The 22,284-nt window shown below is 40.3% G+C and overlaps 2 protein-coding genes across 6 annotated transcripts in view; one reads left to right on the top strand and one right to left on the bottom strand.

The window, feature by feature from the left end:
• Nucleotides 1–6,666: 6,666 nt before the first annotated feature.
• On the top strand, nt 6,667–15,416 carry LOC311094050 (uncharacterized protein). Of its 2 annotated transcripts, none has more exons than XR_014608552.1 (2): nt 6,667–13,575; nt 14,082–14,203. XR_014608552.1 is itself a non-coding variant. In XM_084131763.1 (2 exons), the coding sequence occupies exon 2, from the start codon at nt 7,500–7,502 to the stop codon at nt 12,852–12,854; it is 5,355 nt and encodes a 1,784-aa protein (XP_083987889.1). In that variant the 5' UTR covers nt 6,667–6,804; nt 7,311–7,499; the 3' UTR covers nt 12,855–15,416. The 2 variants fall into 2 exon arrangements, 1 of the variants encoding a protein (XP_083987889.1); XM_084131763.1 differs by having other exon boundaries at nt 6,667–6,804; nt 7,311–15,416.
• Nucleotides 15,417–16,409: 993 nt separating this feature from the next.
• LOC311094054 (E3 ubiquitin-protein ligase TRIM39-like) overlaps nt 16,410–22,284 on the bottom strand; it is an 81,814-nt gene continuing 75,939 nt past the window's right edge. For 2 of the 4 annotated variants that reach the window (XM_084131775.1, XM_084131774.1), the window contains 7 exons: nt 20,101–20,187; nt 19,373–19,944; nt 19,163–19,258; nt 18,611–18,844; nt 18,381–18,519; nt 17,533–17,568; nt 16,410–17,381 (listed from right to left, as the gene is read on the bottom strand). In XM_084131775.1, coding sequence (XP_083987901.1) covers nt 16,834–17,381; nt 17,533–17,568; nt 18,381–18,519; nt 18,611–18,844; nt 19,163–19,258; nt 19,373–19,944; nt 20,101–20,167 — 1,692 coding nt within the window. In that variant the 5' untranslated portion in view covers nt 20,168–20,187 and the 3' untranslated portion in view covers nt 16,410–16,833. The remainder of the gene's footprint in view (nt 17,382–17,532; nt 17,569–18,380; nt 18,520–18,610; nt 18,845–19,162; nt 19,259–19,372; nt 19,945–20,100; nt 20,188–22,284) is intronic. The other 2 variants (XM_084131773.1, XM_084131776.1) reach the window with 1 other exon arrangement.

Raw genomic sequence — 22,284 nt, forward strand, 5'->3', positions numbered from 1 at the left:
TCTGAATCTGAGCTTCATCTGTTTCCACACTGACACATTTTGTTCACAGACGTGCGAACATCTCACCTGAACGTCCTGTGATAGACGACACAGAGCTTTTGTTGATATATATCTATAGCACTTGTGTTATTTTGTGTTTGACGGGATGTTTCCAGATGTGCAGAACAGATAGAGATGATGATGATAAAACATTGGCTGTCCGATGATTTGGTGAATCTCACAAAAAATGTCTGGGTCACACATTTCACCCCGAGGAGTCATACATGAGAAATGAAAAACATCCTTTATTTTATTTATTGTTTACATTTATTTTATTTTATCAAATCATATTCAGTACAACAAATACTACCATGATGTATGCTTCAAAATTTAAATACGTTTTAGTTATTATTTATTATTATTTGCAGTAAGAGAACATTTTTTAATTAGGTACTTAAAACCTATTTAATTTTATTTATGTGATTATAAAATAGTATGAATCATATTTATGCAGTTTTGAACTTTTTGTAAAAAAAAAAAATAAAAAAAAAAAAAAAATAAATATATATATATATATATATATATATATAATGTATATATATATATATATATTTTTTTTTTTTACATTTTGGGGTGAAATATGACCTTGTTAATCTTAATATGAAGTTAATCTTCTAATTTTTTTTACCTCAAGACTGGTCATAACTTTAAGTAACATAAGAAAGTAGACTGGACTAGCCCCTACTAACTAATTTGGTCAGACTAGATCTTCAGATTGAGTCTTAACTTGGTCATTTCTGACAGTTTTTGTGAGATTCTCTCGGGTAAATGAAGTATTTTGAGGTTTGCTGTTCTCCTAAAGCTTGTGGATTGTGGCTGATCTTGTGCTGTAATGGATTTGAATGGGGAAGAAACTGGACTGACCTGCCGTCGCCAAAAGCAGGACAGAAAGCCACTGAGATTATGAACATTTATGGGGTGTTGTTGTAATCTGCAAATGTAAATATAGATATGCTCTGAATATAAGACTTAATGTTAAAAAAACACAGAGATTCAAAGCAATATATTTACAGTCTGTTGCTATAGAAACCACACACGTCTTTTCTATAACCTGCATTTTTACAATAATGTTTAAAGGCAAATGTCAATAAAAGATTTATGTAACATTACATGCAGTCTTTAATTACTGTAATTATTTTATTTCAGCTTTATTTATGTTTAAGAATAATGCTTCTGGGTCCTTTATTAATCACTAGTTCATACAAGGTGTAAAGGAGCGTGTTTTTATCCTGAAAACAGCAATGAACACTTTTAAAGGGATAGTTCACTTTGAAATTAAATTTTGGTATGTTTTAGCTTACCTCAAGGGCATCCAAGATGTAGGGGTCTTTGTTTCCACAGTAGTTTCAATTTTGATATTTTTAAGTCAAACCGTTCTTGTCTGTCAGTCATATAATGCAGGTCTATGGTCACCACCTCAAAGAGCATGCACAGAGAAGTCCAGATTAAACAATTCCCCATCGTAAGTACACATTGATGGCCTAAGACACGAAACGAGCGCTTTGTGTGAGAAAACGAACAGTATTTATATCGTTTTTATATTTATTACGCACAAGAGATCACTTCCGGCACTTGCGCAGACTAAGCCAGAACGCGCGCACACGTCACACACCAGGAAGCGCGCGCGCCCTCAGATCACTTGGACGTGGTTGTGTACAAGAGGTAAAAACGATATAAATACTGTTCGTTTTCTCACACAAACCGCTCGTTTCGTGTCTTAGGCCATCAATGTGTACTTACGATGGGGAATTGTTTAATCTGGACTTCTCTGTGCATGCTCTTTGAGGTGGTGACCATAGACCTGCATTATATGACTGACAGACAAGAACGGTTTGACCTAAAAATATCAAAATTGAAACTACTGCAGAAGCAAAGACACCTACATCTTGGATGCCCTTGAGGTAAGCTAAAACATACCAAAATTTAATTTCAAAGTGAACTATCCCTTTAAGTACTGAGCAAAAATGTTTAATCCTTATTACAGCACACACACACACACACACACACACACACACACACACACACACACACACACACACACACACAGTACATTAAACAGAGTTTAGGAATATCTATGGAGCACATGCCCATGAAAGTGTGACATCAGTAGTGAACAGAATATTACAGGATTGGAAAATATTAAGAATTTAAATGCATTTACACGGCAAGAAGAAAAGAGTTGTCTTTAAAAGAGGACATCTTGCTATATCAGTGCAAATAAAAGTGAAGTTAGTTTATATAGTAATTGATGAGATAGAAAAAGTTTTTTATTTCTCTTGTTTGTTTCATCTAATAAATCATATTTTTAATCATATAGAAATCATGTTGTGTTCATCATTATTTAATCTGAAATTCTTCCATATAATGGCAGTGAATGGCAACCAGCATCAAGCTTTAAAAAAAGACACAAAAGTATCACAGAATGACCCCATGTGACACGTGTCGGTGTCGTATAGTGTTCTGGGGGTGTTCAACAGTTTCTTTAAGTAGGAAGGAGGGAAAAGCTATGATTAAAGAAGCTTGCAGTCGGATATGGCAATGAAATTGGAAAAACTGTAAAACTGGAAGACAGTTGTTTTAATATACAAAACATGGCAAGACAAAGTAGAGAAGATCCGATAATTTTATTAAGACTAAGGATGGGCCATACAAAACTTAATTCTACACTGAACATAATAGGGAAACACAGTACAGGATAATGTGAAATTTGCCAAGTGAAGGGAACAGTTGATCATGTGTTGTTATTTTGTCCTAAACAGGAAAGGAATGAACTACAAAGAGAACTACAGAACATATGCAATGAATTTACAATCTGCAATTTATTAAACATAAAACAAGGATCTGGTCAAATAATAAAGAATAAAATTCATTAAGAATAGTGGACTTAAAGTGTAAGTTGCAGGTTAACCACCACAGCCAATTAATGTGTAAATTAAAGTGCTCTATATGTATATATTTAATTATTTCTGTCTTAAAATTCGTTAAAATAACATTTATTGGGGTTTCTTGAAGAAACTTTCTTCAAAGGTAGCGTTTTTTTCAGTAAGGTGGGCGATACTCCAAATTTCGGTATCGATCCGATACCAAGTAAATACAGGGCAAGTATCGCCGATATCGATACCGATACCAATACTTTTTCATTTTAAAAGCATGCACTTGAACTTGTATGCACTTTCCTGTTCTAGAGCAGTGTGCCATGATTTATGAGGTGAATGCATCATTAATATGCTAAATCTGAATACGTTTTCATTACTACTAAATATTTTGTGATTTGTGCTCTCAACACGCCTGTAATTATTAGTCAGTGACTTTTACAAAACTACCCTAATTATAGTAAAAGTACTATTGTACACTAGCCTACTGTTCAAAAGTTTGGGGTCTGTAAGATTTTTAATTCTCTTCTGCATTTATTTGATCAAAAATACAGTAAAAACTGTAATATTACAATTTAACATAGGCTATCTGTTTTCTATGTCATACTAAACTGTAATTTATTCAAGTGATCAAAGCTGAATTTTTGGCATCATTACTCCAGTCATTATGATAATTCATTTTAATATGCTGATTTACAGCTCAGGAAACATTTCTTATTATTATCAATGTTGAAAACAGTTTAATATTTTTTGTGGAAACCATGATGCAGAATTATTTGATAAACACAGTTGAAAGAACAGCATTTATATGAAGTATTTTTTTTTAACAGTGTAAAACCCTTGACTGTCACTTTTGATCAATTTAATGCATCGATCCTTGTTGAATAAAAATATTAATTTCATTAAAAAATCTTACTGACGTCAACATTTTGAACCGTTATATACACTTTTGCTTTGTTTATTGCAAAAGAACTTCCGATTGTTTCTCTGTCATGTCATCTAAGCAAGGCTTCGTTTCCCAAACGCACTGGGCCTGTGAGTTCAGTGAAGCACCAGCATCGAACGCTCTCTGTGATTGATTGGTTTCGTCTTGTATCCAGATGACTAGGAGAAAAAGTTCTATCCTACACAATTATCCGCTAACATTCGCTTATTTTTCCACTTAGAAGCTTATTTTACGCACTGAATTGCGTACTAAATTAATAAAAATTACTGGTAAAAAAACACACATTTTGATCGATATTTTTATGTGAGGATCGATCCTTTTCGATACCACGCCAGTATCGATAGTATCGATACTTCAGGATCGATCTTCCCACCTCTAGCTATATGGGAAGGCTGCAGACCTGGAGCCGGTAGATCTACGCCCCAAGCAGTTTTACGCATATCTATGGTTTTACGCCCCAGCAGTTTTACGCCCCTGCTGTTCCTGATGCGTCCAGTAGGGGGATATGCTGCGAAATAACACCATTAAATCGACGCTCAAAACTTACACATTAATAACCGTCCCGTTCATAGATTTTGCCCGAATTTGTGTTTTTTGTTCATTTAAATATAAACGTTTTAGTATAAATCTGCACTATGGATTAACATATCTGTAGATATTAGGTTGGGCTTCACTCAGCCTATACAGAAGACTATTTGTTTTTATGAATGAAAAAAATAACACACATAGTTGGATCAGATGACAAGTAATGATATATGACATACTGTAGAATAGTTATATATGACCTACTGTAGAATAGTTCATTGAATATTGAATATATTAATATTGAATAAATAATAATAATAATAATAATAATAATAATTAATAATAGAATATTCACTGTATGTTTTTATACAGGAGACTGAGTGAAATGTGTTGTTGTGAATTTATATAAAGTTACATTTAGATATTAACCATATTTAGCCCATTAGACAGCACCGTGTAATCATATGGATTCTCTATTAAATATCTGCTGTACTATTCACTTAGTCATCATACAGCTACAAAACAGTGTCCTACATAGCATTTTATGAAGACAAACACAATTTATCCCTTTTCTAAAATTCCAAGGGACATTTATAAGAAGGAGACAATATTGTTGTTCACAAAAACATTATTTATCAACACCATTTATGAATTATGATGACTCCTGTAGATGACTCCCCTATGGCTTGCCACTCTTCTTTAACTGTTTTTCTATCCTCCTGTCAAAGTGCTTCTGCTCACTGATAAAAATAAATAAATAATTAAACATAAAAAAAAATGTAAAAAGGACATCCATGGTGAATTTGATCTTGTCAAATTCACAAGCAGCAGGACTCACTGTTAAATTTTGTATAAAATTCCTGAATCCTTTTTTTTTTAATCACAGTTGCTTTGGTACATTTCATCATTATTCATTATATCAATTCATTATTTCCTTCATTAGTGAAATTCTAAATACACCTTCGCAATTCATCAGGACACATTTACAAAATAACGTGTAATAGAAATGTATTGAAAACATGCTTAACAGTTTATGACAACTAGTCAACCATTTTGCATTTAATGACTTATGCAAGGAACTATATAATATGCCTATATTTTGATCAACATGACATAAAGAGTTGATAACGTAGGAAACAGCAGACAGTTGTACATTATCAATTGCATGAATGTACCGAAGCATTTGCAATTTGTATAAAATGAGAAATTGCTTTTATGATGTGCACAAGTGCAAGATGATGTGATTTCAGGTGTGATCTGAGAAATGCACCAAAGCAACTGAGATAAACTATAATACTTATTGGAGACCCTGCAGAATCACTGACCCCTAAGAGTCACAGACCACATAAAAGAAAGTGTTACGAGAACACAAACTGCCTTTTTAATTTGAGTTTCATATCTGTGGGTATTTCATTAAAAAAACTAAACTTTAAAAAAATGTAAAAAGGACATCCATGGTGAATTTGATCTAGTCACAGTGTGTGTGTGTGTGTGTGTGTGTGTGTGTCAAGACACTTTGATTTCTTTTGGCCACTGATGATGGACTGTGCAGAGAAAATTGAAAATGACATTAAAAACATGTCCTTGTATGTCTCTGTAAGTCATTTATTTACTAGAGAAGCTATTGGTTTAGAATGCAGTTAAAAAAAAGAGATGGGTGTTTATAGTTTATACAAGTTGAGAGAGAGAGAGAGAGAGAGAGAGAGAGAGAGAGAGAGAGAGAGAGAGAGAGAGAGAGAGAGAGAGAGAGAGAGAGAGAGGGATTTTCATTTCCTTAAGTAGCTAAAGCAAACACACACCTTTATGGGATGCATCATGCAAGTTACTTGGCAAAGACTGAGTATGATAAATCCCACATTAAGTGCACACAGCCTACATTTTAATCCAGATCAGTAAGCTATTTTAAGAAAAATGTATATTTAGATATAAATTAGATAGATCATCTCATTTTATAAGAAACAAGTCAAACCAGAAAGGAGTAAAGGAGTCTTACCAGAAGAGGGAAGATAAAGACAGGGAACAAAAGAAAATTAATTTTGAAAGTGAGTAGAGAAGATTAGGGGCAGCTAAACTTACACGTGGTAAGCTATAACTTATAAATTTAAGCCAGACAGAACATCAACCTGACCGTCCAGAACTTTTTGTCTCTCGAAATAAATTATAGACCCATTGTGACGAAGGACGACCTTTTTCAGGCAGATAAAACTGTCTGTTTGAGAATCAGCCAATCAGGAGCGTCACTGCGCTATGCGGCTCGCGGGAGCAGACAGTTTCAGTTTCAGTTTCGGAAACGTTTGGAAGATAACGCTGGCGTCAAAAGACTGTGCAGTTTATATTTATATTTATATTTATATAGATAATCTAAGATAGTGTTGCTGTACTTATTTACGAGTTCCAAGTATTGTGTGCGTGCAACTACCAGTAAGTATACTGAAGTTTGTTGTTGTTTTTACCTCACAATAATGTCGTGACATGTTGCTGCTTGTTGTCGTATAATGGCGGAGCTTCGCACTGCTCGTGTGTTTAATTGAGAACGTTTTTAATTAATGGAGGTGTTGCTCTGTAAGCCTTATGTGTCTCAATTGAAATAATGTTCTTTGTTATTGCACAATGTGTAACGTTTATTTAAGGAGTAATTCTGCAGCTCATAATTATATGTTCAGCTGAATTTAGTATGTTGTATATTGTTGCAGTTAATGTGCAGCAAATTAATCTTTGAACAGGGATGTACTACTGCTTTTCTAAGTTTGTATTTGCTTAGTAATAAGCATTTATTATAACATTGCATTTAAGTCATAACAAAAATTATAATTTAATCTCTTGATTGTGTTTGTTTTATTATATAGGCTACCTGCTAGACATATAACTATTTGACATTTATATAGAGAGTCTACATTTACTGATTTATGTCTGTATCTCTGTTTCAGAACCACACACATCTTTAAATCTTTATTTCAATAAAACTCGTAAACGGAACATCTTGTCTGCATTCTAATCGATGCCCCTTGGTGGTCACAACCTTTTAAAGACCAGTCAAATTATACAGTCCTTTCCCATCACCAAAACATTTGGTCCTTCGAGCCGGATACACGTGGTCACCGTGGGATTGTTTAGAGATGTTCTCGGATCAGTATACACACCCAGTAGATGCCCGACCTCGCCGAGAGACCCGGCGACCAGCCTGGATGGAAGACTATGACATCCCCCTCCAAGCATTGCAGCCGCCCTCTCGTTTGTCTCATCAATCGGCTAACCTGTCAGAGCAACAGCAGCCCTACGACAGCATGGTGAGATTCCCAGAGAGACACGCCAGGATGACGCCTCTCACACCACCACTGCTGCATGAGGATGGGAGTGTCATGCGGGGAGCGGAGGCTGTCTATCCACGCCAGTTTGAGTATACAGAACCCCTCTTTCAGAGTACGCCTGCCTCTGCCCGATCGAGGCCTGTCCCAGAAACAGCGCCTGAGGTCCTTGAAGCTCTTTATAAGCTGAGGGAAGATAATCAAAGGCTGCAGCAACAGGTAATGGACATGCACAGGCGACTTGACGCCCGTACTTCCCTTCCAGACCTACCAGCACTGCGACAGACAGCCCTTTCTCCTTTCCCTACACCAGCCCCCGCCCAACAGCAGCATAACCTAGAGCAGGATGGTGGTGCATACCAAACCACGCCAATCCAGCCACCTGTGCACGTTGGTGGTCACACTCTGCCTACGGATGATGACGACTGGCCACCGCCACCACCCCCAGTAGTAGACAACGTTTATCAGCTACCATCACAGGACCTTATGGCAGAGCTCATAACAGCACTGAGAGACCTTAGGATGACACGTCAACAGGAGTCGCACAGTCACCCTGAGCCCCATTATCCAGTGCCCGGGGTACAGACACCGGAGTACTGTGTACCCTACACCCCACAAAGATGTGAGTCGCTGCCTGAAGAGCTGAAACCCTCGCACCACCATGAGACAGTGTACCGTGGGCCTAAACCCACAATCCCTACATTCACCAAAGGGGATCCGAGAGAGTTCGCCAGGCTTAAGGTAGCTCTGGAGAACCTACTGCCTGTGGACGCTACAGAGCGCTTTAAATACCAGATCCTGGTGGACCACCTGAAGTATGAGGAGGCACTTCTAATAGCGGACTCATACACTAACTCACTACAGCCCTACACTGACACTATGACAAGCCTAATTGAGCATTATGGACAGCCTCACCAGCTAGCTCTCAGGAAAATAGCTGATCTAATGGAGGCCCCTAATATTGCACGTGGTGACTCCAGTGGGTTTAAGCGATTCGCCTTGAAAGTGAGAGCACTCGTGGCAATGTTAGACCAGCTTGGGGACAGTGGAAAGACTGAGCTTCACTGTGGTTCACATGTGACCCGGCTGATGTCCAAACTGCCTCATGATATACGGGCTGAATTTAAGAGGTTCCTGTACCCAATGCGTGTTACAATCCCAAGCCTATTGCACTTTTCTGACTGGCTTGACTACGAGCTGAAGATGCAAGAGACGGTGTATGAGACTCTAACCGGTGAAAACAAGAGTAGAGCAGGACCCAGGATAGAGCGCCGCCGCGATGTTAAGAGTGGTAAGAATACCAACATCATGCACATCACAGACCAACCTGATAGCATACCGACAGTAGAGAAGGCCTCATCTAGCATTAAGCAGCCAGAGAGGACAGTATACTGCCCTTACTGCTCTAACACGCAACACTTCCTAGATAAGTGTGGAAACTTTGCACAGCTTACAGTTGAACAGATAACAGCGTGGATCAAGACCAACAAGAGGTGCTGGCGATGCGGTCGCACACACCAGGCTGCACAGTGCCGCCTGAAAATTACATGTCACAAGTGTAAGGGGAGACACCTGCAAGCTTTACATGAAGTGAATATAAAACCTGCAGTGAATATAAAACCTGCAGCTGAGGATACATCCTGCCTCATCAGCACAACTAATGAAGTTTTGTACATGGACAGGCGGGCTGGATGCAGTCAGGTCTTACTGAAAGTGAGTAAAGTGCTGCTGCGTAACGGGGAACACACTTTGGAGACATATGCCATCCTTGACGATGGATCGGAACGGACAATTCTCCTCCCTGCAGCAGCGCAGAGCCTTAAACTTACCGGTGAGCCGGAAAATCTGATCCTCAGAACTGTTCGGCAGGACATCAGGGTTCTGCATGGCACTGCAGTGTCGTTCTCCATCTCCCCAGTAGACCATCCAAAGAAGTCCTTCAAGATATACAGAGCATTCACTGCTGATCAACTGGGTTTGGCTGAGCACACTTACTCAATGGAGGCACTTCAGAGGAAGCACAAACATTTAAGAGGCCTCCCTCTCCAGACGATTAACAGAGTGCAACCCCTGCTGTTAATCGGGTCAGATTATACCCACTTAATCACTCCAGTGGAGCCTGTGCGTTTGGGACCCCACGGAGGACCAGCCGCAGTGAAGACAAAGTTGGGCTGGACACTTCAGGGGCCGACCAGGTACAGTAGGCAACAGGCAACATCACAACAGTGCCTGCACGTCTCCACCCTTTCACCCACTAACGAGCTTCTACAGAGTGTAGAGAGATTGTGGCAGCTGGATGTTCTGCCCTACAGGAGTGAAAAGCTTGTTACACGCTCCAGGCAGGATCAGGAAGCAGTCCGCCTGCTGGAGGCGAAGACAATACGAGTAGAGGTTGATGGAATTCAGCGCTACGCTACTCCCCTCCTCAGGGTGAAGAACATGCCACAGCTTCAGGCACCTAAGGAGGCTGTGCTAGCTAATCTCCGCAGTACAGAGAGGCGCCTGCTGCGAGACCCTCAAAGAGCAGAAGCATACTGTGCAGAGATTGGGAAGCTGGAAAAGGCGGGCTATGCAGTTAAAGTGTCAGAAGAGGAGCTGAGCAAAGCAGCCGAGTCCTGGTTCATCCGACATCACATGGTGAGCCATAACGGAAAGAACAGGATTGTGTTCAACTGTTCCTTCACGTATAAGGGAAAAAACATCAATGAGCTGCTGTTGCCTGGGCCCACCTTAAGTTCCAGTCTACTGGGTGTACTGCTGCGCTTCAGAGAACATGCAATTGCTGTCAGCAGTGATATCAAAGGCATGTTTCATCAAGTGAGGCTGCTCCCAGAAGACAAGCCCTTGCTGCGCTTCTTGTGGCGAGACCTGAATACAGAGGAACCACCCAGCATCTACACATGGCAAGCCCTTCCATTTGGCACCACTTGTAGCCCCTGCTGTGCAACTTTTGCGCTGCAGAAACATGTGTTTGACCACAGTCAGCCAGGTGAAGATGTTCGAGTGTCGATAGAACAATCCTTTTATGTGGACAACTGTCTGCAAAGCCTCCCATCTGTTGAAGAAGCCCATCACCTAGTCGATAAACTGACCTCACTGTTGGCTACAGGTGGATTTGAGTTACGCCAGTGGGCCAGTAACAACCCTGAGGTCATCAGTCACCTGCCCAAAGAAGCAAGATCTGAGAGCAGTGAGTTGTGGCTCAACGAGTCAGGCACTGACCCACAGGAGCTCGCCCTGGGACTCCGCTGGCTCTGCAATTCAGACACCTTAAGGTATAAATACCGTATGCTGGACCAACCCACACCCACCATGCGAAACATATACAGAGTCCTGGCACGCCTGTTCGACCCCCTGGGATTTATAGTCCCCTTCACTACGCGGGCCAAGGTCCTGGTGCAGCACTTGTGGGACAAACAGAGAGACTGGGATGACCCGTCACTGCCTGAGGATGTGCTGCAGCCATGGCTGACGTGGGAGGAAGAATTGCAGCATCTCTCCCAGATTCTACTGCCTCGATGCTATGTGAGCCCTGAGATGAACACTTCAAACCTCCAGAGAGACCTACACATCTTTGCTGATGCGTCAGAGAAGGCATATGGCTCGGTGGCCTATCTGCGGACGGAGAGCTCACACGGCCGTGTGGAAGTGTCATTCCTGGCTGCTAGATCCAGAGTGGCCCCGAAGAAGCAGCAATCAATACCAAGACTAGAACTGTGTGCTGCCCTGACAGCTGCACAGTTAGCTGCACTACTTCAAAGAGAGCTGACTGTGAATATCCGCAATGTTATATGCTGGACAGACTCCACAACAGTACTTACATGGCTTCAGTCCGACTCCTGTCGGTACAAGGTATTCGTGGGAACACGGATAGCTGAAATCCAGGAGCTGACTGAGGTCCAGGCCTGGAGATATGTGGATTCTGTCAACAACCCAGCTGATGATATAACGCGGGGAAAAACACTGCTGGAACTGGCTGGTAAGAACAGATGGAGTCAGGGCCCTGCTTTCCTACAACAGTCGCCTGAAGTCTGGCCTACACAGCCAGCCACAGAGGTGACAGAGAATTCTGCTGAGCTACGAAAACCCACTATCTGCTGTTTCACTACAAGCATAAAGACTTCTCTGCTACCAAATGTTGATCAGTTTTCCTCGTTCAGAGCACTGACAGAGGCGGTTGCACAATCCAGCCCTGTGTCATCAGGGAGCCCCGTCAGTCTTTCTGCTGATGACTATCGAGAAGCAGAGAGAGAAGTATTGAGACGAGCCCAGCAGGACAGCTTTGCTGAGGAGTTCAGCCTCTTGAGTACCGGTAAGCCAGTAGCTGCCACCAGTAGGCTGATCTCCCTAGCACCAGAGTATGACAAGACTGTGAGACTCATCCGGGTTGGAGGAAGGCTCCGCCGCAGTGACCAGCTAGAGCCCGATTCTATTCACCCAGTGGTTCTGGACCATCGGCATAAAGTGACCCAGCTCATCATCCAGGACATGGACAATAGCCTTCGCCATCCAGGATCAGAGCGCCTTTTTGCAGAGCTGCGGCGAAAATACTGGATTCTGCATGGCCGTGAAGCTGTTAAGCGCCACCAGCACTCCTGTCCAGACTGCCAGAGATGGAGAGCCTCTCCAGTAGTGCCCAAGATGGCAGACCTCCCACAGTCCAGTCTACGGCTGCTGAAGCCCCCGTTCTTCTCTACGGGCATGGACTGTTTCGGGCCTTTCACAGTGAAGGTTGGCCGTCGCCATGAGAAGAGATGGGGCATACTATTTAAATGCCTGACGACGCGTGCTGTGCACGTGGATGTTCTGTCCAGTATGGACTCGGATTCCTTTCTGATGGCCCTCCGCCGTTTCATTGCACGAAGGGGTAAGCCAGCAGAGCTCCGGTCCGACCAGGGCACTAATTTTAAGGGAGGTGAAAGAGAACTCCAGGAGGCCTTCAGGTCATTGCACCCCACACTCCAGGCTCATCTGGCTAAACACCAGATTAGGTTTCAGTTTAACCCCCCAAGCGCACCACACTTTGGAGGAGTCTGGGAAAGGGAAGTGAGGTCTGTTAAAGCTGCACTGTATGCCACCATCCAATCACAGACTGTCCCCGAAGAGGTCCTGCGGACAGTACTTATTGAAGTGGAGGGGATTTTAAACTCCAAACCACTGGGTTAAGTGTCAACAGACGTGGCTGATGCTGACCCAGTGACCCCCAACTTGCTCCTCATGGGGCGGCTCGACCCCTCTTTACCACAGGCTGTGTATGCTGAGTCTGAGCTCCTGAGTCGCCGCCGATGGAGACATACTCAGGTGCTGGCTGACCAGTTTTGGTCCCACTTTATACGACACTACCTCCCGACTCTTCAGACTCGCTCCAAGTGGCACAAGGACCCTGCACAGCTGCAAACTGGAACCATAGTGATGGTAGTGGACCCACAGCTGCCAAGAGCCCAGTGGCCTTTAGGTCATGTCACTGAGGTTATTCCAGGAACTGATGGGAGAGTCAGGACTGCAGTAGTCAAAGTCAAGGACAAAATCTACACGAGGCCTGTTGCTCGCCTTGTAGCTCTACCTGCCATACCAGACACTGATACGGTCAGTCCTTCTTAGAGTGGCAAATATAGTGTAACAAATTTGGGGGCGGCTGTGACGAAGGACGACCTTTTTCAGGCAGATAAAACTGTCTGTTTGAGAATCAGCCAATCAGGAGCGTCACTGCGCTATGCGGCTCGCGGGAGCAGACAGTTTCAGTTTCAGTTTCGGAAACGTTTGGAAGATAACGCTGGCGTCGAAAGACTGTGCAGTTTATATTTATATTTATATTTATATAGATAATCTAAGATAGTGTTGCTGTACTTATTTACGAGTTCCAAGTATTGTGTGCGTGCAACTACCAGTAAGTATACTGAAGTTTGTTGTTGTTTTTACCTCACAATAATGTCGTGACATGTTGCTGCTTGTTGTCGTATAATGGCGGAGCTTCGCACTGCTCGTGTGTTTAATTGAGAACGTTTTTAATTAATGGAGGTGTTGCTCTGTAAGCCTTATGTGTCTCAATTGAAATAATGTTCTTTGTTATTGCACAATGTGTAACGTTTATTTAAGGAGTAATTCTGCAGCTCATAATTATATGTTCAGCTGAATTTAGTATGTTGTATATTGTTGCAGTTAATGTGCAGCAAATTAATCTTTGAACAGGGATGTACTACTGCTTTTCTAAGTTTGTATTTGCTTAGTAATAAGCATTTATTATAACATTGCATTTAAGTCATAACAAAAATTATAATTTAATCTCTTGATTGTGTTTGTTTTATTATATAGGCTACCTGCTAGACATATAACTATTTGACATTTATATAGAGAGTCTACATTTACTGATTTATGTCTGTATCTCTGTTTCAGAACCACACACATCTTTAAATCTTTATTTCAATAAAACTCGTAAACGGAACATCTTGTCTGCATTCTAATCGATGCCCCTTGGTGGTCACAACCTTTTAAAGACCAGTCAAATTATACAGTCCTTTCCCATCACCAAAACACCCATCCATTGATATATAGAAATGAATTGATATCTACCTAGCTCTATCAAGCTAATCGTTTATAAATAATAAATGTTGCGTCATTGCTAAACAACAATAACTTTAGCGGATTATTTAAAATATCCTACCTCAATTCGTGTCGCTGTACAGCCTCCCCCTACTGGACGCATCAGGAACAGCAGGGGCGTAAAACTGCTTGGGGCGTAGATCTACCGGCTCCAGGTCTGCAGCCTCCCCCTGGTGATGACGTCATAAGAGGAACTCGCAACCCATACTCCGCTAGATACCCACTGTATTTTGGCTATTTGGAGAACGACTGAGGGTGTGGGAAACCATCAAATTCTTTATGGACCACAGCCCTACAATTTTTAACCGGTCAGGCGTGAGAGAGGGGAGCCATGGCACTCAAAGAGTTATTAATGCTTGGTGTGAGGAGAATGACTGCAGGGTTGGCCAGGTGTCCTGGTGAGTAGCTACGTTAGAGCTAGTCTAGCCTGGTGCAAACTTAACCCGGATAATATAACGGAACAAGCAAGTCTTTTCAAAATATTGCCGTCATGTAGAATAGCAAGGAGGGACAACGACTGAAGACATTATTTACTTACAGTAAGTCAGTCCAAATCAGAGCTGTAGAGATGCACACACTGCACAGGCACCAATCGCTAGTCTCATCGACGCCTCAAACGTCATGTAATACCCTTCCTCAATCCACGCTTTAGCAATTTCTCACGATTTAATTAGCGATGTTTATTGTCAGAAAAGAAAAAGATCGATGTCCCCATCACTGTGTTTGTGTGGGCTATGCCACCCAGTTGAATCAGCAGTGGAGAGTGTGTGCTGCCGTGAGGTGAACGCGGAGCAGCTCGACCTGTGACCGGCTGATCTGACGTGCCTGAACCTGGTGCCTGAACCCGTTTGTTTTGCGAATAGCTTATTCTCATTTCAGGCAGGATCACGGTCCCCTTGAAGTCAGCACACACGAGTATGTTTACAATTGAGTTATTTTATCCATAATTTTTTTTATCAAATAAAACATACAACCAACTTTTCTGAAGTTATGTAAGGCATCTATAGCTGCTAGCGTACGGTAACTCTACTAGTGAGTTCCTCTTATGACGTCACGCCCCATCTAGTGGAAGGGAGCGGGAGCGGTTAAAACCACTGTTAAAAGTGCCAACTTTTCATATTATATCAGCATTTTGGTATAAAAAAACAATGGTGGCCGGTTCTTATCTTTATGTTTAATAAACACATTGCATTATCTTCGTGAAAAATTTAACCTGCAATTTACACTTTAAAGGGTAACTAAACCCTAAACCAACTTTTTTAAGTTAATGATCTGTAAGAACGGGGCTTTATTAGTGCTGTTCATTGATTCGAGTAACTTTTTTGACATTTGGGTATAAAGTGTTTTAATTCTACAATATATGGTGTAAAAACGTCCGAGTGCTGCCCTCTTCAGGTTGAACGGTGGCTACTGCAGTTGAATTTTCCTATTGGATGTTTGCGGTACTGTGTAACATAAGCAGGTTCCAGCTCACCACATATTCCAATATAGAGGCAGAAAAGTCTCAATTATAATTCACGCAAAAAACATGATTCACACATGCGTAGACAATTTCACATGCATGAAACCTAATTCACGTACACACAAAAAAAAATTAACGTGCGTGAAAAAATATACATTCACAAAAACCAATTCACATGTGCAAAATAAAAGTATATAGTATTCATAAAATACACTTCACAAATGCAAAACACAATTCGTAGATATACAACGGTTCACAAAAACCTTTGAATGTTTATTCACATGTGAATCGCCTTGGATTTGTGTGTGTGTGTGTGTTTTTGAGACTTTCCTGGCAGCGAACTCCTCCTACACAGATGAGTCGTACTCTTTAGCCAATCAGATTTAAGCTTATCAATCGACCAATCGGTATCACGTGAGGGCGGGCCTACCTGCATGGGGCAAACATTTGACATGGTAACTTGGTAATAGACCTACAATGTCTTCTTCTTCTTCTTCTTCTTCTTCTTTGTCTTCTTCTTTCTTCTTAGTCTTCTTCTATTTCGTCGTCTTCTTCTTCTTCTTTGTCTTTGTCTTCGTCTTCTTCTTCTTCTTTCTTCTTCGTCTTCTTCTCCTCCTTTTTAATTTTCTGTTTTTACCATGATCATAATATCATGGTGTTTTGAAGATCCATAGTGTTGTGTATGAATATGGTAATAATCATACAGTGATATATATTGAGGAATTAACATCTGATTTACCACAGTATTATCAGATCATTTTGTAATTGAAATGGTAGAAACAGCTTTGATATACTTTATCAGTTTTATCATAGTTTGATTTATTTTGATGTATATAAAACAAAAATACAGACACTTTCACTTTGTCAGGTTGAGATGGGAGAAAACAATGGCATGAATAATTATGAAAAGTTGAAAATAAAATTGTTAAACAAGCATTATATTTTCACAATATTATTTGCAATTATAGCTAGAATTATAGATTTTAACAATGAAAAACAAAATAGGAAAATATAGCAAAACATGTTTAGATTTGTAATTATATAAATCATTTTCATTGTGTATTTCATATTACGGCTGTAAATTCATTTATTATAATTGACAGGTGTGATAATCAGTGGAGTTGAGTTTTTACCTCCATCATTAGGGCACGGGCAAAAATATGGAAAGAGTTTCCCAGTGAAAGACTGATCAGTGAAAGAGTAGAGATGAGAGCTGGACTCCACATCATAAAAGGAGACCAGACCCTCCTCATAATCCACAAACACACCGACCCGCTGCGGCTTCACTCTCACACACAGAGAGACAGAGGGACCAGCACAGGCTTTATATTCATTCCCATTCCTCAGCCACACAGTCCAGTATCCATTACTGGGAGTCGCTGTGATCTGTCCCTTCCTGTTAATGGATTCTCTGGTCACTCCTAAAGTCCAGTCAGTCTTTCCCTTCACCTGCACCTCAAAATAAAATCTCCCTGAGGAGAATCCCTCCTTTCCCAGGACACATACACATGTATCAAATCTCTCTGGTTTGTCTGGGAGTTTCTGTCTAATGTCTCCATCTCTCACTTGTTTTCCATCATCAGACAGGATGAGATTAGGATGAGCTTTATCAGGATCCAGAGTCACATCCACTGAGAAAACAGAGAAAATCACAAATTCACAATACATATATTTAGTGATGATGTGTGTAATATGTAATCAGTGTTTAATCATACTGTCGGTCAGTGATGAAGCTGTGAGGATCTGAATGTAATCTAGTGTAGTGCAGACAGCACACTGTACCTGCATACTGCTGTCTCCTCTTCAGTTCTGTAGAGACTAATGACAATAAAACACCATCAGATCTTTGACATGTTTATGTGTGAATTATAGACAAGATTTAAGGTTATATTTAAAGAATTGTGAACAACATCATGTTTTATCTGATCAATGTTTCTCTGCTGATATTTAGAGAATCCCTGAACTCCTATTGTGTTTGAGCTCGAAATATTCCTCCTTTTTAGAACATCTTTGGGAATGTTTTGTGAAACATTTTATGAAATTTTTATTTTAGATATTTTTATGCCTAATGTTATTCATCTCAGTTTTGGAGTGTATTAGTGTTGTGGTTATTCAGCAAAGACAACACTATAAAAATAACCTTAGAGAAAGTGAAAATGAAGCTCAGCACTGCGAAGCTGTTTGATACAGGTCAGAAATATTCCTCTAAAAAAGAACAAATCTGCATCTTAAATTCATGATGTCTATCGATCTGATTTTCTTCTGCTAAACTGATTTTATCTGACACATAATCACAACATTTAGATGAAACAGCTGAAAAGACTGAAAATGGCAGAAAATGAATGTTTCTTTCTGTAGTTTCTCATCTAAAAGTGTTCACAGATTTACTAAAGCCTCAAGGTTCTGGTTACAGTGATGAAGCTTCTAGAACGAGATGAATTTACTGCATGTTTCCTGAAATTAGAGATGAATATGACCTGCTCTCTTCAAGAAGAACTGTGATGATAATGAGACACAAACACATGATCACACACTTCTCTTATTTCAGCTTTAACAGACTCATTCTTCATTACTGATATTAAAAGATGATAAATATATGTATCTGTACGGTGTGTTTGATATTGCTGTACCAGTTAGCGTGAGTTTCTCCTGTAGAGAGTCCTGCAGTTTAGTCAGAGCTCTCCTCAGAGTCTCCAGACTCTCATCAGTCTTCACACTGATCTCAGACCAGTTCCTGGTGTTTCTAGAGCTGCACAGGGATGAGTAAATCTACAGCAGGAGAGAGGAGAAATCCTTCAGCATGGGGAGTGTTATGGTGTCATATACTGCATTATCATTGATCAGAGAGATGGTGACTGACCTGTAGGAGGTGGAGGTGATCTTCAGTGTGTGAGAGCTGCTCCAGCTCAGTGTTTCTCATCTTTAGCTCAGTGATCTCCTGCTCCAGCTCTTCAATGAGCTCTTCCTCCTGTTTCTCTGCTGCTTTCTGCTGCTCCTCCATCATCTCCAGCAGTTCAGTCTGACATCTCTCAATGGAGCGGATGAGATCAGTGAAGAGCTCCACACGGGCGGCTTTCTCCCTCTCTGTGTTTCTCTGCTCAACCAGGACAATCAACACATTATTAGTGGCGTTTGTTAAGAGAAGAATCAGTGTTATTATTTCTCATACTTCAGTGTTTTTAGGCGGTTTTCAAAATCCCTCATTCTGCCCCGTTTGCACTGAATGATTCCTCAAATCATGTGTGTTGTTGAGGAGAGATGTGTTATTACTTTACTAAGTGATCAGCGAATCACAGACGTGTCGATATTCAGACCAGCAGTGTGACTGTGAGTGTGAAATTGCTTTAATACAACAATTCAATAAACAATGATAGATATTAAAATTAATTTAATTGAATTATTTTAAACTCACTTTTCTGACTTCTGCTGAGTGTTTGACGTCTTGAATCTTCTTGATTCTGTCCTGGATCATCTGCTGTGTGTCTTTCTGTGTCTTCATCAGTTGAGGCTATAGACAGAGAAAAACACACAATATGTTTTCATAACTGATTCATTTATATTAAAGAACATGTGATTCCTCATGATAAGAGCCATTTAAAATCAGTTTGTCAGTAACTTCTACCTTCTTCTCTTCACTCTCCTCTTCTAAAGAAACAGTGTTGTGGTTCTGGTGGTCTTTCAAAGCACACATCGGACACACACATGTCTGATCATCTCTACAGAACAGCTCCAGAGGTCTCTCATGTTTCTGACATATATAGTCCTCCAGATTACTCACAGGATTGATCAGTTTGTGTTTCTTTAAACCTGCCACTCTCAAATGAGGCTCCAGGTGAGTTTCACAGTAAGAGCTCTGACACACCAGACACGACTTCAGGGCTTTCAGCTTTCTTTCCTCACAGAAGTCACACAGAACTTCAGTTTTTTTCAGAACTTCAGCTTTTTTCTCAGGACTTTTCTTTTTATAGTGATCTACAACTTCTCGGAGTGTGGTGTTAATCTTGAGATCAGGTCTGTGCTTGAATGTTTCTTTACAATATGGACAGTTGCAGGTCTGGCTGTTGTCCCAGCACTTATTCAGACAGGTCTTGCAGAAGTTGTGTCCACATGGAGTGCTGACTGGATCAGTGAACACGTCCAGACATATAGAGCACTGAAGCTCCTCAGTCAGTGGACCGCTGGAGGAAGACATCACTGGAGAGAGAAATGATGAAGATAAATCACCTGCATTAGTTTAAAGTCAAAATCTTATTGAGAGAATGTCCAGAATGTGCAGAGCTTAATTCTAAACAATGCAAGGCTATTTTCAAGATAAAATATATGATAGATTTGAGGGGGTTATTGACTCACATGGAGGAACATCCATACTCCCTCTCCTTTCTCGTTTTTTTGTTGATGGTGGGAAAGATTCTGCCATTGTTCTTCACCTCTTCATTCCTTTTCAAGGCAAAAGAAAATAACAACAACAGAATAATCTTAAATAGGAAATGTTGTTTACATTAAAGGACAAGTACAGATAACCCCCCAGATTACCTCAGAGTTTTTCAACCGCGGAAAGAGGTAAATAAAACAGCTCGAGAACAATTATGTTAATTTAGCCTACCTCAAAATGAGCAACATGGGAGTATTTTTTATATGTGCACTATATTACATATTTATTATATTTTTACTTAAATCATTAAAATAGCCTATTATAATGTTGTTATTATAATAAAATTTGCATAATATTTAATTTGAGTTGTTATTTTTTAACCTTTAATAATAATACCAGCTGACAGGGCTCTCTCTGTAACCTGTTTACAGCATTAGGTGACATATTTTTGTTTCTACTGTAGCCCCGACCCCCAATAACGTGAATCACAATATTTGACATGGGCTGAATTTTATTGGATACAACATGAGCTAAAATCAGTCGAAATGTGATGTTTTCAAATCTAATTTTGACCGTACCTGAAACGGAAACAGAAGTAAAACATTATTCTAGGACGTGCATTTATTGCATGGACTTAGCAAAAACATAATGTAAGTGTCTAAAATGCGTGAGCACAGTTCAGTTGAATGATAAATAAAAATGTCACTTAATGCTGAATTTATAAAACTGTTTGCTGAAATAACCACATCATGGCAGGTAGCCTACAGATACAATTTAAAATTTCGTCACTTTAAGATAACGAGGAACAGATTGTTTTTCTGAAAGAGTGTAGCTAAAGTCTGATATCATGCTTTGCAATGCAGTGAAGAAATCGAAAGCTTCATACAGACACTTTAGCCTATTGCAGAGTTATTTAGTTATCATACAACTGCCTGACCAATAACACCTTAACTATAAATAGTTAACTATAAATAGGCTAGGCTATGTCTTGTCATTGTTACTGATACGCCCTTTACATTTCCTTTCTCATCTTCACCTTATTCCGCCCCGCCCACTTTTACTTCTGTCCAGTACTTCCGTTGTAAACCAACTTCCGGTTTAGCGGACCCTCATTCAATTTCGAGGAGAACTGCAGAGAAGTCTCACTGATAAAATGTCACATAAGATAAGCTAATTTGTGCCAAATGTGCTATGTACGTGTGTACCAACAGCACAGCAATGCACTGTTTCTCGGGGTAATTTTTAAACGACTTTTAGGTGTTTATATGACCCGTCTGATCGCAGCCCGGCCGATGTGTAGTGTTTAGCCTACATTAGCCACAAACATCTAATGTTGTAATGGTCTCACTACAGGACACATACACATGCTATACCTTGTTTGAAAGCTATGGTCCTCTAGAATTCAGTCGCTGGATTTATTTTACAGCCATTACTTGTATTAGAGATCAAACCATAAGAAATTGCAACTAGCAGTTAGCTAAGCTAACGTTACCCTCTTGTTCATCTAGTTGAGGCTCTACTTTCTTTCTACACCAGTTCGTGGCTATTTTTTTCTCATCTGTTGGCTATACACTGCAAATGTATCTGGTGATTAAGCAAACAAACTGTGGTGTAATAATGTTTCAAACTTTACATGTAGTAGTGTTTGTGCACATCTTCATAACTAAGTAATAGCTATTAGAAAGACACAGCTATTAAATAATTTGATTGTGGCATTGTTTCAAAAGCTTAAAGTGAAATGTACTTTAGTACGTTGCAGCAGTTGTTAATAACCATAGGCCAACGCATTTGGCTATAATATTATAGTCTATCTACTTATATCAAGACAGATTACAGATTGGACCAGGGCAAACAAAGCGCTAAGTAGCTAAACCAGGAAGTGAGATTACGCGGATGGCGCCACCCAGTGCTACTTCCGGAATAAGGTGAATAGAGCTGGTAAGTCCCGCCCCTTCCGCTAATCGCCCTGGACCTCAAAGTGGAAAAACCGTCAATGCAAGTGAATGGGAGAAAATAATTATTTTCTGGTCCCGTTTGAATTTTGCCATGAATGTGAACATATGTTGTCTGTGAATTTTTTATATAACTTTTCGTGTAAAGAATGCTAGAATTTAGCGGGTAGAAGTTTGATACGGTTAGACTTTGTGTGAGAGCACTTTGTG

The sequence above is a fragment of the Abramis brama genome (genome assembly GCF_963993115.1).
Source record: "Abramis brama genome assembly, chromosome: 12".
NCBI classification, from domain to species: Eukaryota; Metazoa; Chordata; class Actinopteri; order Cypriniformes; family Leuciscidae; genus Abramis; species Abramis brama.

What these genes read in the sequence shown, in the direction of transcription:
- LOC311094050 (XM_084131763.1), top strand. Translation starts at nt 7,500, where the DNA reads ATGTTCTCGGATCAGTATACACACCCAGTAGATGCCCGACCTCGCCGA.